Here is a 16,064-nt window from a genome sequence, read left to right as displayed (position 1 = left end):
AATGTTAAGAAATCAATTCAACTAAAAAATTTTAAAAGATAGTTAAACCCTAAAATACTTCATATGTGGATCCACACACGTCTTATTCATACTTGATCCTAAATATTATAGTTAAAAGAACAAATAAAATAAGATTGAAACTCATAATCTAAACAGTTGATATGTAGTTACGTACAAAGTTAAGAAATCAATTCAAAAAAAAAAAAAATTTTAAGTGGGAATCAAACCTAAAATTTGTAAAATACTAAGTGAAAATTAATCTCAAGTCTTTGCCTAAAAAAGAGATATTTAATCAAACTAATAGAAAACTCCATCCTCAAACCTAAAATATATTATTACTCTATCAAGTAGGAGAATGAAGTATGAATAAATTTGATTGAATTGGTAGTCACGAGAAAGTTTATTAGGGTATTAGGATTGCATTTTGAATACTCCCATTTGGGAAGGATTTGGTTCTTTGTGATTGGCATTCTAAGATTCCATGGATTTTAGTGTGTTGTTTATACTCCATCATTCTAATTAAATTTATAGCATTTTTTATTTTAGTCTGTTCCACTTAGTTTACATTATTTCTATTTTAAGATAATAGTTCACAATTTTCTTTTAATCTAATTCATTTATTTTTAATTCTCTTTTAATTTCAACCACATATTTTATTCTATATTTTTATTTATTATCACTTTTCCAAAAATTATCCTCATTCTTTTTAGTGCAGATCGAATAGGACAGATGAATCAAGTGTTAGGTGATGTATGATCCCAATTCCCATTAAGTGCGCAGGTGAAATTGGAAGCTAGCGCACGGTTGGTTGATAATAGAGACACATGGTTGGATCACCGGCTTTGCACATGATATACATGTTATGGCCTTGTGGGTGAGAGAGATGTCCAAAATTGATAAAATCAATTGAAATCGAGTATAACTTAATCTGACAAAAAATAATTCGTATATAGATATTTAAACTTACATTGTAAATACATACGTATATTCAATAATTAAAATTAACATGACTTAATACATTATACTCGATACTTGTCTGAACATCTAAATGGACACCTTTAGTGAAATCAGAATTTAAATGATGATGGACTGGAAATTTTATATCAATATCATAGAAATGATTTTACATGTCTGAAAGTGAAAAAATGTCAAATTTTAAGGTATTTGAGCAATTTTATTATATTGACAAATGATAGCGAGACTAACAAGTTAAACATAGTGTTAAAAATAATTCATGGGTCAATTACTACATATAAAGTAACAAGTACTAAATTTTCTGATTTTAACAAGGATCGTAGTCAAACTTCGCCCCCAAGTAGCTTTCGGCTTTGCGTAAGCCCTTTATTGTCTTTTTTCATATATATAATTACTTTTACTTTCTATCTCTTTGAAATTGCATCGTTTAACTCAAAAAGCTTTTATATTTTTAAATTAAACGATACTATATCAGAGGGATAAAGAGAGCATTTCACAATAGTATACTAGTATAATATAGACATTTTAGATAGAAGCGGAAGTACAATTAAAAACAGTGCATGACACATCAGAAAAGAAAAGAAATCGGGTAGAGATATTGTTCTTATTATTTGATAAAGTTCATATTTGTTGAAATTAGTTGATGTTTGAGTGTGTAGCTTTGGTATGTTTCAAGATCACAAATCTTTATAAGGTGAAAAAAAGGACTAAATGAGACGACTGATTAGGAAAAATGAAAGAGATCAAGGATAGATTACTTTGAAAAGTTGTTTAATAGACGTTAAGGGACTGATAAATCATGAGAAATTATGAGCATTTGAGCAACTCTATTATCTTGACGTCGAACTTGCAAGCATTGTGACTTGTGACTCAAATGTGTTATAAAAATTTGTGGGCCATTACCCCATAAATAAATATTTTATTGACTTTTAAGTAACCAGGTTGTGACTGATCTTCACCACTAGTAGCTTCACCCTTGCTAATTAATTTGTGTTCCACATTCCATACCTAATGCATTGCTGAATTAAGTTCGAAAACTCGACCATCAAAGCGATGCTCCCGAAAGAAGCATTAGAAATTAGTGGTCATTGGGCAATCACAAAGATTTATGACCAGGGTCAAGCTTGTGTTGTAAGATTCAGGCTAGCGAATTCTGCTTCAATCAGTCCTTTTTGTTACAAAATCTCTATTTCTGATGATTCTTTCTTGAGCCAAGGGACTCTTTGTCACATTCTATGTGTTGTCGTCTTTCTTCCCTTCCTAGACCCTGATCATAATTTCTATGAGTAGGTTACACCATGTATAATGATGATAGGCAATCACAGAGATTATTCTCATTCCCTAATTGTGCAACTTCATGTCTTTATAACAAAATCCCTCTGTTAAAGAATGTTTACACATTGAAAACAATTACTCAAGAAAATACCCAACTCCATTGCTTAATATGGGGTTGAGGAATCATGAAATAAATATGGGTATAAGGTTACACTAAGAACAAAAGATGCAATTACATATGCAAAACATGGAGAGTGGGAAAGCAACAAAAAAAACCAAGCAATGGCTCCTTGCAATATTTGTCCAAAATCGGAGTTTCAGAGGACTAGAGAAGCCTTAGGTGCGCAGTATCGTTCAATCGTTTTATCTGCCAACCAGTTCTCCAAGAATGTTGCAACACGGTCACAGACGACTCCTCTACACATAGCTTATGGGACATCAACGGGCTGCAACCGAGGATACCCGTTAAAAGGCACTTGATAGGAACCGAGTGACTAAAAACTCCGATACAAGTCGAGGAATTCCTAGCATTCATTTCATTAATCGAGTTTTGACGACTCGGCTCTTTGGGGGACATCTCTTCCTCATGGTAGTTGTTATCGCCTGTTGTGGTAACCACTTGCAGCCTGCTTTTCCCGGACTTTTTCCTGGATAATTGTCGGTGTCTGTAGAGCAAATCACATTGGGGTGGTGGGTAAGATGGCCCATCACGATCACTAATAGAGTTGGAATAGTTGTGTGAGTTCTGCTGTGGAAACCTGCCATCATTTGGGCGAGGTGAAAGAAAATCTGAACGGAGTTTTTCGGGCAGTACGAGTAATGTCGCATTCAAAAACTGAACCACTCGGAATTCCACTTGCCTTAGTGACTCTCCAGAAGGTGCAGCAAAATCTGGCTGGAGTTTATCAACTAAATTCAGTATGTCGGGAGTATATATTTCGGAGCGTGGACATCCCTCCCAGTGGCCCTGGCTCATATCCGAGAGTGCATCAGCTGTTTGTATCTGTTGTTCGGGAAAACTCATCTCCTGTTCAGTAACATAATGAGAAACTGTAAGCATACGCACATTTCAGGTACTAGTAACACATGCAACATAACATGCATTCAAGGTGTCGACCAAGGATGAATATACGTCATTCAAAATCAAATAGAAGTAGCTCGTATGGGTTAGATCCCGACTTTATACTGTTTTCAGTCTCCACGCGCTCTGGTCGAATGGTAAACTTCAAGACGCAATGATTCAAGATACCTTGCGACTGAAGTTGTAACTTAAGATACTTAAAGACCACGTAACAGACCGTTAATCTTCTTGACTTGTGTTTCAATCGCTCTTTCAAGATTCTTGTAACATACTAGCATCTTAGCAGTGAAAACATTGTTCGTGAATTATGCATTAATCTTGAATAAAAGTGACTCCTAATTAGTTTCATGAAGTTGCATTACACATGATTTATGTTCCTGCAGAACGAGCAGTCCAACTACTACCTAGCTCCGTGCACCTCTTATAGCGGTGCAAAAGTGCCACAAGTTGATCAAGCCAAAACGAAAGTGCATGAATCCATGAAATATAATTCGCTAGTTAAATCGCCTTTTGAATTCACGATTCGCTTAAAATGGTTCAAAAATAGCCTAAAACCGACAATAATTTACTTTCTTCAATTTACGATTCATGAGGCGGTTAGCGAATCATGTGACATTGCGCAAGATGATCCCCTTCTTAGAACAAAATTGAAGGAGTGTAAGTACTCATGAATTTTGAAGTTAGAATGATTTCAGTTCTGTTCCCGTCAACTTATTTCTCCCTACTTTTACTGCCATGGCCCATGAGTCGTGCAAGTTAGCAAGAAAACCCATTAACCTTTCGCCGAGTAAAAACAATGGAGTTGAATACATGTAATATTCAACGTTAAGATGATGTGAACTCTATTTTTTCAACTTATTTACAGCAGTCAATAAATTCAATCTAGCACTATAAGTTTAGCTAATAAACTGTCCTTTACTCTTTTTGGCCCATCTTATTGTGCCAGAGATTGTTACCCTATCTTTAACTGTGTCGGATTTCCACTCGGTTGAAGGGGATGTTTGGCAAAGTGTTTGGTGGTTGTTGGATGGTTCAATTGGCTTGTTTAACCAGTTGGTCAAATTGGTTTTTTTATTTATTTAATTTTTTTTTTGTTAGTTATTAAACTAGTTGTATTAGACAGTTATTGAGGAGAAGGTTGGTAAAAGTTAGTCGTTGGTTGTTTATTATAGAAAAAGCAGGTCAAAAAGCCAAAAGCCCTAATTTGCTTCCAGAATATTGGATAGAACTCTTACAGAAATTAAGAAATTCACCACGAGTAAGCATGGGTGACTCAAATGGGAATCTATGAGTCCATAACATATGGACCCTCAAGCAGGATCACATTAAAATCAGTATAGTATACCGGAGGGAAACCAGAAAGATAATTGGTCTGAGTTGCTAAGGAAAGAAAAGGATGAATTAGTTGCGTTCATTTGGCATGTTTGTATGTAACGCATGGTGTCAAATATGACCACATCTATGAGGCATCAGCATCTCGAACCATTTGCATCACCTGTGAAAATGGTTCCGTGAATTATTACGCGTGTATCCAAGTTTTAACACCATGATTTGTGGCATCAACCACTAGTTGAATCGACAAGGGAAGTTGAGAAATGGGAATACAAAAATGATATAGATATGAGGGAAGCCAAACATAACTAGATAGAGCAAAGCTAAAAATGGTAAGAGAAATACGGATTTCAGAAGTATATAGCACTAGATAGTAGATTGAGATGAGAGGGTGAAGATGTTTGCGAAGGATCCGATCTTGATGGAAGCCATTTAATGGTATTGAGGTAATTTTGTTTTTGTAAAATTAACTTAATTTTTTTGACTCGACTTATTTTTGAAAATTTTAACTTATTTTTCTTGAATTTAACTATATAAGCTAAGGAATAGGGTTTATGGGGCATGTATTTTTTGTTCACTCATATATTTGTGGTTCCTATTGCTAAGGGCTACTGGGATTTTAGAGTTTGGCATTATAATTCCAAAAATACAAGGCATATGTCTCAACCCTTGTTCATGAATTGACATAAGGCAATACAACACTAAGCATGAAGCCCAATTTTAATAGAAGAACTTTATATAGTCACTATGTTACGACAAACTTTACATTTTACTTCAAGTACCCATGTTCTTTCCTCAATGCTCCAACATGGGATGGGCATTTCAACACTTCACTTTTGACCAATCTTAGAAATTATAGCTTTCTAATATATAAGAAGCCATAATACTATTGTGCATAACTTTCTAATATATATTCCTAACTAGCTAAGATTTTTATCTTCGGACTTCATGTAAACTCCTTATGGCAAGTCTAGAACTATCTCAATAAGTAAATTTTTCTTGACTTATTTAGGTTAAAGTAACCTTCAATCTCTCAGCCTCAAGATGTATGTTTTGTCTTGTATGTGTTAAAGAAGAGCTCGAGCTTAAACCAGGCCATCTACAACTACAACATAAATTAGTATCACGCCAAATTATTGTTAGTATTTTCTTATACAAGACATAACAAGTTGGATGTAGTACGTGTTAGAGTAAATAACATATTTATGATACCATATCAAGGAACCAACTCAACCAAAAGCTTAAGATGGTGGTTGAGACCCTTGGATATGCTATATACTCTAACAGTACGAAGGCGTTAACCTCTCTCCAACTGTAAAATCTTTCCTTTTTAGATAAGCAAGGTCTTGTTTTTAACCCAACAGATCTTCATTAGACTATCAAATCAAAAAACCCTAATCACTAACTGATTGATCCAATGGCATGTTAACATTGTCTAAGCCAAGGCAGTTTAGGAAGCTTATAGCCGAGAAGCCATTAGTATAGTCCTTGCTAAGCATATATTCAGAAAAACTCTTAGCCAACCAAAAAGGACATTAGGTCTTCACTTGTATAATGGTGAGCTCCTTCCTACTACAAGGAGGCAAAACCTTCATTCAAGGAACTATATGAAGATATCCGACTAATAATGGCTTCTCTACATGATTTTACTAACGAAAAAACTTCCAAAGATCATTTGGAGACGAAAAATATCCATTACAATCTTTTCACAATAAATTTCATCACATTCTTTACAATGATTTTTTACTAGACTTGGGTTTTGTTTCCACTAAGCATTTATCAGACTGTAGATAGAACCAAACATTCATAAACAATCTAGCAACATGATCCCTACAAAAAAAGAAAATGAAATGTTCTAACAAAGTTATAATACCCTAAAAGAAGACATGGTTCTTACGCGTCACATTGGTTGGACATACTAGCTTAAATACTCTCCTGCTTTCTACGATGAGCCTAATATACTAATCAAAGCATACAAAGCAAAGAAGCTCCTTGCTTGTACACAATAGCTAGCCACATCAAACTATGGCTGCATTAAGAGTTCAATACTCAGTATATTTCATAGAAGCTGCATTTCCTAATCTTAACAGATGAAAATGGGCCTCTCGTCACCAATTACCATATTTAGGGTTGTAATTATTAGGATTATAATACACTCTCTTGTTCAATCAATAAAAGAATCAAGTGTAGTTACTCCTACAACAATAATGTGCATTTAAGGAATACATCCCACAAAAGTATTTTCACAACTGAATCTAGCCACAATAAAATCCCAGTAACTCATTTCTAAATAATACAACAAAAGAAAAGCAACACCTTTTGTAGTTACAAGTTAAAACTATCATTTCCACCAAGCTAATCATATGCTATAGAGCATTAATAATTGCTATGACTTGTATTCTCTATTCTAGAGCCGAGGGACTCTTTGGTCACACCTCCTTTATGGGTATGGCTTGCCGCATTTTTTCCTTCCTCGGACCCTGATCATAGTTTTCTATGAGCGGGATACACTTTTCTTCCTTCCTCAGACCCTGATCTAGTTTTCTATGAGCGGGATACACTGGATATGATGACGATGATGATGATCTATATTCTTTACCAAATGAAGTGGGATCATTCACTTAGTATGATTAATTTAACACTTACACTTTGTTAATTACCAAATCTCGCTAATACTATGTTTGGATAGAGGAAACGAAGGGAAAGAAAGGGGAGGAAATAAAGGGATTGTATTTTCCTCATTTGGATGCTCGTAGAGGGAGAGATTGAAAGGAGGAACTCCTTCGCATTATAAACAAAACAAATCCTTCTAGCATTGAAAGATTTGGAAGTAAGAACTAAGAACACACCAATCATCCCTCCCCTCCTCTTTCCTTTCCTTTCATTTACCCTTTAAAAATGTTATCCAAACCTATTGTATATGTGGAAAGAATTGGAAGGAAAATGTTAACTTTCTTCCGCTCTCTTTTCTTTCCCTCCTAAACAAACAAGGGAGATCCCTCCCCTTAGTTTTCCTGCCCTCTCTTCGTCTTCCCTTCCCTTCCTTTCCTTTCCTTTCCCTTCCCTCCTAATTGTTAGCCAAACAAAGTGTTAAATACTTATACTTTCTTGAAAATTCAACACATACAACAAAAAGTTTAGTCATCCCAACACATGAAAATCCTTAACTAGGGGCCTCTAGAAACTCAAACAAGAACTCATATAAGCCCATCAAAGTGACATCATTTCAAAACTAAATTCCTCCAACATACCATAATAATAGTCAATCAAAAGCCCAGAAATTCCACAATCCACATTCAAAACAAAGTTATCTTTATTTATTAGCAACAAATTCAAGCTCAAAACTTTACCTGACAAACAGAAACAGCAGTAGCTTTAGCTCGATCCAAAGGGGAAGTATAAACAGCATTAAACCTAACACCTTGAGAATTCAGAAAAACAGCCAAAGCCCTAGCTTGTCTCTTCCCATTATTAGTCAAACCAGAATCTGGGCATCTCCCATTTATCAAATCAGGCCTTAAACTCATCTCACTTTCTCCATGACTGATCAAATAAACCTCCAACAAAATCCCTCTTTCTTTCTCATCTTCCATTATCAACATCCCGTCAGATGAGTAACTGCGACCAAAGCTCACAGATGGTGGTGGTGGAAGTGGCGGAGGCGGTGCAAGAACATTGTAAGGGTCCCACACCTTGATTGAGGGTCCCATCCTTGGAGTTCCAAGAGAGGATAACTGTGGAGAAAGAGGTGAAGCTGAAGCATAACATGGTAACATCTCTGGTTCTTGTTCTAGAACCTTCTTTACAGTGTGTGAATCTCCTTGTCCTGTTACTCCATGTTCATCTTCTTCTTCATCTTCTTCCTCATCTTCTAGAGTTTGGACTGATTGATTAGAACCCATTTGGGGATTTAGGAATTAGATTGTGATATTGAATGGGATTTTAGCTTATCTTTTCAGATTACAATCTGGGTTGATTGCATAATGCAAAAATAAGTCCAATTTTGAAGCAAGATTGAAACTTTACACTGATTTGACTAAAGGGTTTATTAATTTAATTGAAATTCTAATAATTTGGGTGATTCTATCCCTTTTTCCCTTGTTATACAGCAAAATGATACTGAAGATTGAAGGGTTATAACGGGATGAAGGGGTTTTTCTGGATATTGTGCCGGAGATTGAGGAAAATGGGAGATTGGAGAAAGTAAAATGGGCAGATCTGATGACAGATCTTAAAATAAATTCCTGTTGTGGATTGGTAAGAATCTTTGAATTCAAAGTTTCTACAGTTTATGCAAATTTCACTGTTTGATAGTGAAGTTAGAGGGGTCAAATTCAAATAACTGAATGTTTGAAGCAAGAAGTATGGAGTAATACCTTTAGTTGGTTGCTCAAGAAAGAATTTGATAGTCTAAGTAAGGAACCATGATTTGTAATAATTTTATGTATAAAAATTTGATGGGGAGACTTTTACGATTTTAATTTGTCATTTTTGTTTTGTTTATGTTATTGGTATTTATTTTATTTTTTTTTGTGTTAATTTATAACAAAATATGGAGATTAATTATGAATTTATGAGAATTAATGTAGTGGAAGCCCAAATCTTGTGTTGAGTAGTTACCTTAGTATATGTAATGGGAGTAATTGATTTTTTGTAGTTGATTTTTATTTATTAAAACTTTATTTATGTTGATTGTAAATTGATTGTTTTTTAGTGTAGGTGATTTTCATTTATAGACTATAATTATGTTTTACTAATTAAAATTGGTTTTTAGTGATGGTAACTGATCTTTTAATTAAAACTTATTTTTACTAATTGTTTTTTTAAGATGAACTAAACAAGTTCTAACTTGAGTACGATTTATAATGTCTATACTCTATTATAACTATTCTCTTTTCTTGGCCTACGATATACCAAAAAAGGTTGTGGAAACCAATAATAAAACCAAGAATAGTGGTAAAGTGCTTTTGGAAAGTATTGCACCGTATATTATGCCTAGGAAATCCCGCTCAGTAGCAGGGTGGGGGTAAGTGACAAACAAATAATATCATAGCTCTTCAATGAAAGGGCATGAAGGATGTGTTAAAGAGACCCCTAAATATAAAAAGCCTTGAAAAAAAAAAGCATGATTGATAACGAATACGCAGTGGAAAAGCTACCTACAAAAAACTATAAAACTAACGCAATATATATAAAGTAAATTAAATACATAAACACAAAAAATATAAATACATAAAGAGATAAAAACAACTACAAATACACAAAAGAATTAAAGATGCCAGCACAAAACCAAGGAAAAAAGGAAAAAGGCTAAAAGTCTAAGACACACATAAGCCCTTTCCAATTACTTCTATCAATAGTCTGGTCTTTCGAGAGGTGTAGCTCCTGTAGTCTAAGTTAATTTGCTCCTCTCACGTTTTCTCAAGTCTGTCTCGACCTATCCTAGCCTCTACTATGAGGCTTTCCAGCGTGATCATGGGTCCATCTTTAGTCTTTCTCTTCATAGTCGGTCTCCCCAGAGATTGTCTCTTCGAGAGACGTCTCTCAGGTTCAACCCATTAAAACATATGCCTACTTATATCATCCCTAATGCCTACTTACATAATCCTTAATGCCTACCTAGTATTTACCGTATCCTTAATGCTTACTTACAATGTCCTTAATGTCTACTTAATTATTCTTAAATGCCTACTTATAGTATCCTTAATGTCTATTTACATCATTCTTAAATGCCTACTTACCGTATTTTTAATGTCTACTTACAAAATCTTAAATGCCAACCCACTGAATCTTTATGCCCACTGAGTAAGCGTGTACTAATAACATCTTAAATGTCTACTTACAATAATCTTAATGCCCACTGAACAACAGACTCTATATTTTTCTTTATGAATCAACCCAATTAAAAATTGTAGACAATCTCTTACAAAGATTCGTGATTCAAGAATTGGTGTTAGCGAGACGGATTATTAGGGAAGCGGGTCTGTAGTGGGCCTTGTTTTAAGAGTGGTATGGATTTGTGATAGTCACTAACGGGCTTTACTTTTTCAAACCTCATACTGAATTTTTCGATGTTCAATACAGAAATCATAAATAGCTCCATATTTGTCCGCTTTACTTAGAAACCGAACCCTAATTCTCTTTAGGGTTTAGCGGTACATCTCTCTATTTCTCAACCTGCATCCACAAATCCCAAATCAATGGCGTGTACAATCGATTTCCGCCGTCTGGACGAGGGTTTTGGCGGTAAGACCTACAAGCGTAAGCGCGAATCTCAATCTCTTCTCTCTGAACCTGCTCAAAATGATTCATCAATGGAGATCGACAATCAGAACGACAATCCACCAGCAAAAAGAACCGCCATTGCATCATCTGATGACCCTAACAAACCTGTTTTCGGTCGTCCTACATACGATGGAGTTATCGCAGGTAGAGTTTCTGGAAGAAATTGGAAGCAGCCGAGAAAACATCGATCGTCTGCAATGGCGGTGAGTCGAAAACCTGTATCGTTGGAGCAAAGGATGAGAGAAAAGGAGTTGAAGAAGGCTTACAAAGAAAGGAAGGAAGAGCTAAAAGAAGAGATTCGAAATCATAAGATTGAGAAGAGGAAACAAAGAGAAGAAAGAGAGAAGAAGAAGCAAGAGAATATTTTGAAGTCTGGAACTAAACTTCAAAAGATTACAAACCCTAAAACTCTTAAAAAGATTGCTAAATCCAAAGATCGTAAGCTGCTTAAGGTCGTCCCTGATCATCTCGTTAAGAAATAGTTTGGATGATCAGAATTGAGGTTTTTGTTGCTATTTTCATGTAATTTTCTCTTTTTTACTCAGTTTAATCGAATTTTTAATTTCAAATTGCTGGAGAATCAAACCCTAGTTAAGAACTGAAAACTTTGTTTAAATTATCTGTAAGAATTCTTGTTCCAGTTGTATTTTTGTTTGAAATGAAAGGTTTAAGTTTTGTATTTTCTCAATCTTTGATGAAATAATTTATTGATTGTAAATTGTTGGCAACAATTTTCAGTGGAATTACACGCTTTCATTCGTTTTCATTGAAGAGTCTGATCAAGAAAAACTTAAGTATCAAGAAGTAACTTGACAACAAGGACTACACGCTTTTGCCACCATTCTTTCCTGTGCTAAACAAGACTTTTTAACACCCATCGAAATTGGCTGCCCATATACGAAATCACCAATAATCACGACAAGAGCAATGCCCATCTTTAAAATGATGAAATCGACTAGAATCTCGAACTATAATCTCTCTTCCAACTATCTTAGAGATGATCTTGATGGCTGCATGGCAATCAGAACAAGCCCTGAGATTCTTAAACACTAATATGGGTGAACCTTCTGGAGTGCTGATCAATGCAAATGCTATAGCTATGCGTTCGCTATGGTATTTCAGCGATTCTGCTCGGATATCTTCATCCCAATTATGAAGGGCACAGCTCGTATCTGGTTTATAGCCTTCTTCCTCCATTCTTTTAGATAAAGACTCGATTTTTCTTCTGATATCTTTCCATCTTGGATGAGCTCTGTCATTTGCAGAAAAAACATGCATCTTATGGTTAATTTCCACCCAACTGTAAGCGGGCGCCTTCCTTACTCCTTGTCGTCTCATCGCTTTCTTCACTACTACAACTTTGTCCCATTCGCCTGCTACTGCATAGATGTTAGACATGTTCACATAAGCAGCAGCATCTTTCACCTCCATCTCGAATAGTCGTTCTGCAACTTTTTTCGCTAGCTCATGGTTTTTATGGATCCTACACGAGTTTAAAATCGATGAGAGCATAACCTCATCGGGCTTGAAGGGCATTTCAGCCATCAGTTTTTCGGCTTGTCCAAACCGCCCATTTCTGCACAAGATATCAACCATTGCTATATAATGCTCTCGTCTAGGCTCCATTTTGTGCAACTCAGTGATGTTATTGAAATACCTCAATCCTTGATCAACAAGGCCGCAATGGCTACAAGCAGTGAGGACATTAAGAAAACTTATTTGATCGGGAGAAAGACTGGTTGAAATCATTTCCTCAAATAATTCGATCGCGCCTTCACCATCTCCGTTCTGAGCATAGGCAGAGATCATGGCATTCCATGTGACGGTGTTTCTATAAGGCATTTCTCGAAAAGTTTTGACAGCATCTCTCATTGAACCACATTTTGCATACATATCAAGCAATGCACTTCCACAATGCATATAGGAAATGAATCCCGACTTCAATATCAAAGCGTGCAGTTGTTTTCCCAGCGAGAGTGAGGATAAACTTGCTGTAGCTCTTAAGATACTGGCAAACGTGGCCTGATCTGGGTTTACATTCGCCCTGCACATTTCAATGAATACATCCATCGCTTGTTCATGGTACCCGTTTTGTACAAGAGCGGACATCATTGTTGTCCAAGGGATTGTGTCTTCACCTGAGAGTTTCTGAAAAATCAGATTGGCTTCATCAAACCGCCCACATCTAGCGTACATGTCTAGGAGTGCATTTCCTACTTTAAGTTCCGACAATGCGCTTGTCACAATACTGTGGCAATGAATTTGTCTACCCATTTCTAAATTAGCAGTGTCAGCTGCTATACTTAACATAGTAGCAAAGGGAAAGTTCTTCCTGTCAAATTTTGTGCCCTGCAACTCCTGGAAAAGGGCAAGAGACTTCTCATACTTCCCTTCCCGAGCATTGCCAGATATGATAATATTGTACGAAACACAATCAATCTCAGTCATCTCGTCAAAAAGTTTCTCGGCTTCTTGTACTTGATCATGCTTTGAATACATATCAAGCAAAGCATTCGCTACGAAAATGTTCCAATGGAAGTTGGTCTTCATTACAAAAGCATGAATTTGCTTGCTGAAAAATAAGTTCCCTAACCCGATACAGGTACTTGATACAGCAGTAAAGGTAAATTCAGAAGGTCTGAAACCCATTTTCAGCATTTTCAAGAACAGATCAACAGCTTCCTCATTCATCCCATCATTTGCATACCCAGTAAGCAATGCATTGAAAGTAACAGAATCTCTTTCTGACATTTCATCAAAGACCCTAAAAGCCAAGTCCAAGCAATGACACTTGCAATAACAATCCACCAAAGTATTCGACACATTAAGGGCTGTTTGGAATCCCAATTTTACAACGTGGGTATGAACTTGGATCATTTGATTCATATATTTTCTATCATCAAAACCCGACAATAATGTGGCAAAAATAACAGTATCCAGCATAATCATAGAGCTATACATATCCACATAGAGCTTGAAAGCATCCATAGGGGAGCCATATTTGGCGTAAGCACCAATCAAAATGGTCCATGTAACAGTGTTTCTAGCGATCACACGATCAAACAAGTGTCTTGCAGTAACAAGATCCCCAGACTTTACATAACCCGAAATGAGGGTGTTTACAGAGAAAATATTTCTGTTAGGCATTTCATCAAACAATTGGTGTGCCATCGTAAGCTGACCATTTTTGATGAGCTTTTCCATTTGAAAGTTAGTACGGCTTGTTCCAGGGTTAAAACCCGTTTTAATGATACGGGCATCAATGACATTTTGGCTGATGGATTGCAATTTCGGGGATTTGATAAATGAGGAAAGTTTGTGGACTGTATTAGTCCAGTACTTTTGGTTCATGGGGATCTCTTAAACTCTAACAATTCCATTGTTTTCATGTTCTATTTAACATACTGCAATAATCAAAAATAATTCTTGGAGGAAGTTGTTTCGGCTAAGAAACCAGTCAACTTGATTTAAGAGGGAAGGGACTGTTTTCAGAAAGGGGTCTGCTGTTGAAGAGTCCCAGTACTTGATTTGGGTTCGGCTAGTGACCTGCAAAACGAACAGAGTTACTTACCCAGGGTTATTTTTCGGAAAGCCCCTTTGACGTTCAGGTTATTAGTCGAAAATAGGAAACAAGAAATAAATGTGAGTAGTTGAGAAATGGAGAGTTTTAGTGAGAGAAATTACTTACCTTAAATGGTAATTAGGGTATTTATAGCGTAATAAATGACTTAAGTTGACTATTTCAAAGGTATTTTGGTAATTTTACCCTAAAGGTGGGCTCTCTTGAGGCCTAGACTTACTTTTGGACTTTGGGCCTTTTGACTTGGCCCATCAAATTAGGGCTTGTTGACTCTATAATAGAAGTGAATTTGGAAATTAAAAGGTGTGCGCTGTTTTTATACTCTTGTTCTTATGAAAAAAAATTTGGAAGACATAATTCAATAAATTCCGTTAGTTATAAGGTCTTTCATGTATTTGTAAGGCAAAGTACACTATAAAAGGTGTATGCTGGTGCGATTAATGTATTTGCGTATTATGCATCTGGTGCATCTCCTTATTGGATTGAATAATAGATTTAATCAAGTTTTAACTTTTAGAGTAGAATAAAATATAAATTAAAGCGATCGATAAATAATAAAAAAAAGGGATATTATCAATGGTACCCCTGTACTATAGAAAAATAACAATGTTATCCTAGTGTATTTCAATGGTACCCCCAAAGTGTATGCTAATTACAACCGTGACACTAATAATGATTTTTCCGTTAATTGTCCGTTAACTTTTGAATTTAACGTAACCATGGTTAGTTTGTAATTGTTTAAATATCCAGCATCAATTCAAACACACGATCTTCTTCTTCTCTTTTCCATCTCCTCTTCCTTCTCTGCTTCCACGGCTGCTTCCTCAAGGATCTCATCATTCTGCGGTAAGGTGTATTCGGGTAATACCAAAAGACAACATGGAAGCCCTAACGTTAATTCCATTGAAATTGGTGATAGCTGGGTAAGGTTGAAGAAATGTTACTGTGACCCAACAAAATTCTATGATATTAGGGTTTCGGGTTCAATTAACAATCTGGGAAGAATCTACTACAAATGTATGTCGTGCCAAGCATTTGAATGGGGTTTTGATGCTGATTTAAAGGAAAACATTGATAAAGCTACACCTACAGAGGTACAAGGTGCTGCACCTGTAATGTTCAATGGCGAACAATTTAATGAACTCAAAGCAACTGTTGAAGGGCTGTCCAAGAAGGTTGATAGCTTACTTAAGGTTCTGGTTTTCATGAAATTTGTTGTAATGTTCTACCTATTATTGGTTTTTCTTGCGATTGTAAAGTAAGATTGTAAGCGTTGTAATGGTTTCCATATATGTAAGCTTAGGTATTGTGTTGGTTCTTGCCTTGTAAAAGTAAGGTTGTACTGTTCATTACCAAAAAATTGGAATTAGATCAATTTGCATACCAAGTTGCTGTTGTTCATCCAACATCTTACATAATACAATCTGGAATACAATCTTACATAATTTGCATCCATAATCATACATTAATTTTACAAAAGAGGTTTAATCTACTGTTCATCCATTAGTTATACAAAAGAGGATTAATCTACTGTTC

At 35.7% G+C, this 16,064-nt stretch overlaps 3 protein-coding genes across 3 annotated transcripts; 1 reads left to right on the top strand and 2 right to left on the bottom strand.

Moving 5' to 3' along the window:
* Window positions 1-2,284: 2,284 nt before the first annotated feature.
* Window positions 2,285-9,092, bottom strand: LOC130820459 (uncharacterized). The gene is made up of 2 exons (XM_057685841.1): window positions 8,014-9,092; window positions 2,285-3,277 (listed from the first exon to the last, which is right to left on the bottom strand). Exons 1-2 carry the CDS (start codon window positions 8,563-8,565, stop codon window positions 2,576-2,578), a joined length of 1,254 nt encoding a protein of 417 aa, XP_057541824.1. The 5' UTR covers window positions 8,566-9,092; the 3' UTR covers window positions 2,285-2,575.
* Window positions 9,093-10,863: 1,771 nt separating this feature from the next.
* Window positions 10,864-11,627, top strand: LOC130820458 (rRNA-processing protein CGR1). The gene has a single exon (XM_057685840.1). It carries the CDS (start codon window positions 10,864-10,866, stop codon window positions 11,428-11,430), a length of 567 nt encoding a protein of 188 aa, XP_057541823.1. The 3' UTR covers window positions 11,431-11,627.
* LOC130820457 (putative pentatricopeptide repeat-containing protein At2g01510) lies at window positions 11,621-14,299 on the bottom strand. Its single transcript, XM_057685839.1, has one exon. It carries the CDS (start codon window positions 14,297-14,299, stop codon window positions 11,852-11,854), a length of 2,448 nt encoding a protein of 815 aa, XP_057541822.1. The 3' UTR covers window positions 11,621-11,851.
* Between the last annotated feature and the right edge of the window lie 1,765 nt (window positions 14,300-16,064).

Source organism: Amaranthus tricolor, chromosome 8, assembly GCF_026212465.1.
Source record: "Amaranthus tricolor cultivar Red isolate AtriRed21 chromosome 8, ASM2621246v1, whole genome shotgun sequence".
Taxonomy (NCBI): Eukaryota; Viridiplantae; Streptophyta; class Magnoliopsida; order Caryophyllales; family Amaranthaceae; genus Amaranthus; species Amaranthus tricolor.
Note: the sequence above shows the minus strand (reverse complement) of the source record. Positions and strands in the feature narration are given on the sequence as shown.

Bases quoted from the DNA above. Each gene is read 5' to 3' on its own strand.
- LOC130820459 (XM_057685841.1), bottom strand. From the start codon at position 8,565: ATGGGTTCTAATCAATCAGTCCAAACTCTAGAAGATGAGGAAGAAGAT. The intron at 3,278-8,013 runs GTAAAGTTTTGA...GTTACTGAACAG, and splicing joins CTGCTGTTTCTGTTTGTCAG to GAGATGAGTTTTCCCGAACA.
- LOC130820458 (XM_057685840.1), top strand. From the start codon at position 10,864: ATGGCGTGTACAATCGATTTCCGCCGTCTGGACGAGGGTTTTGGCGGT.
- LOC130820457 (XM_057685839.1), bottom strand. From the start codon at position 14,299: ATGAACCAAAAGTACTGGACTAATACAGTCCACAAACTTTCCTCATTT.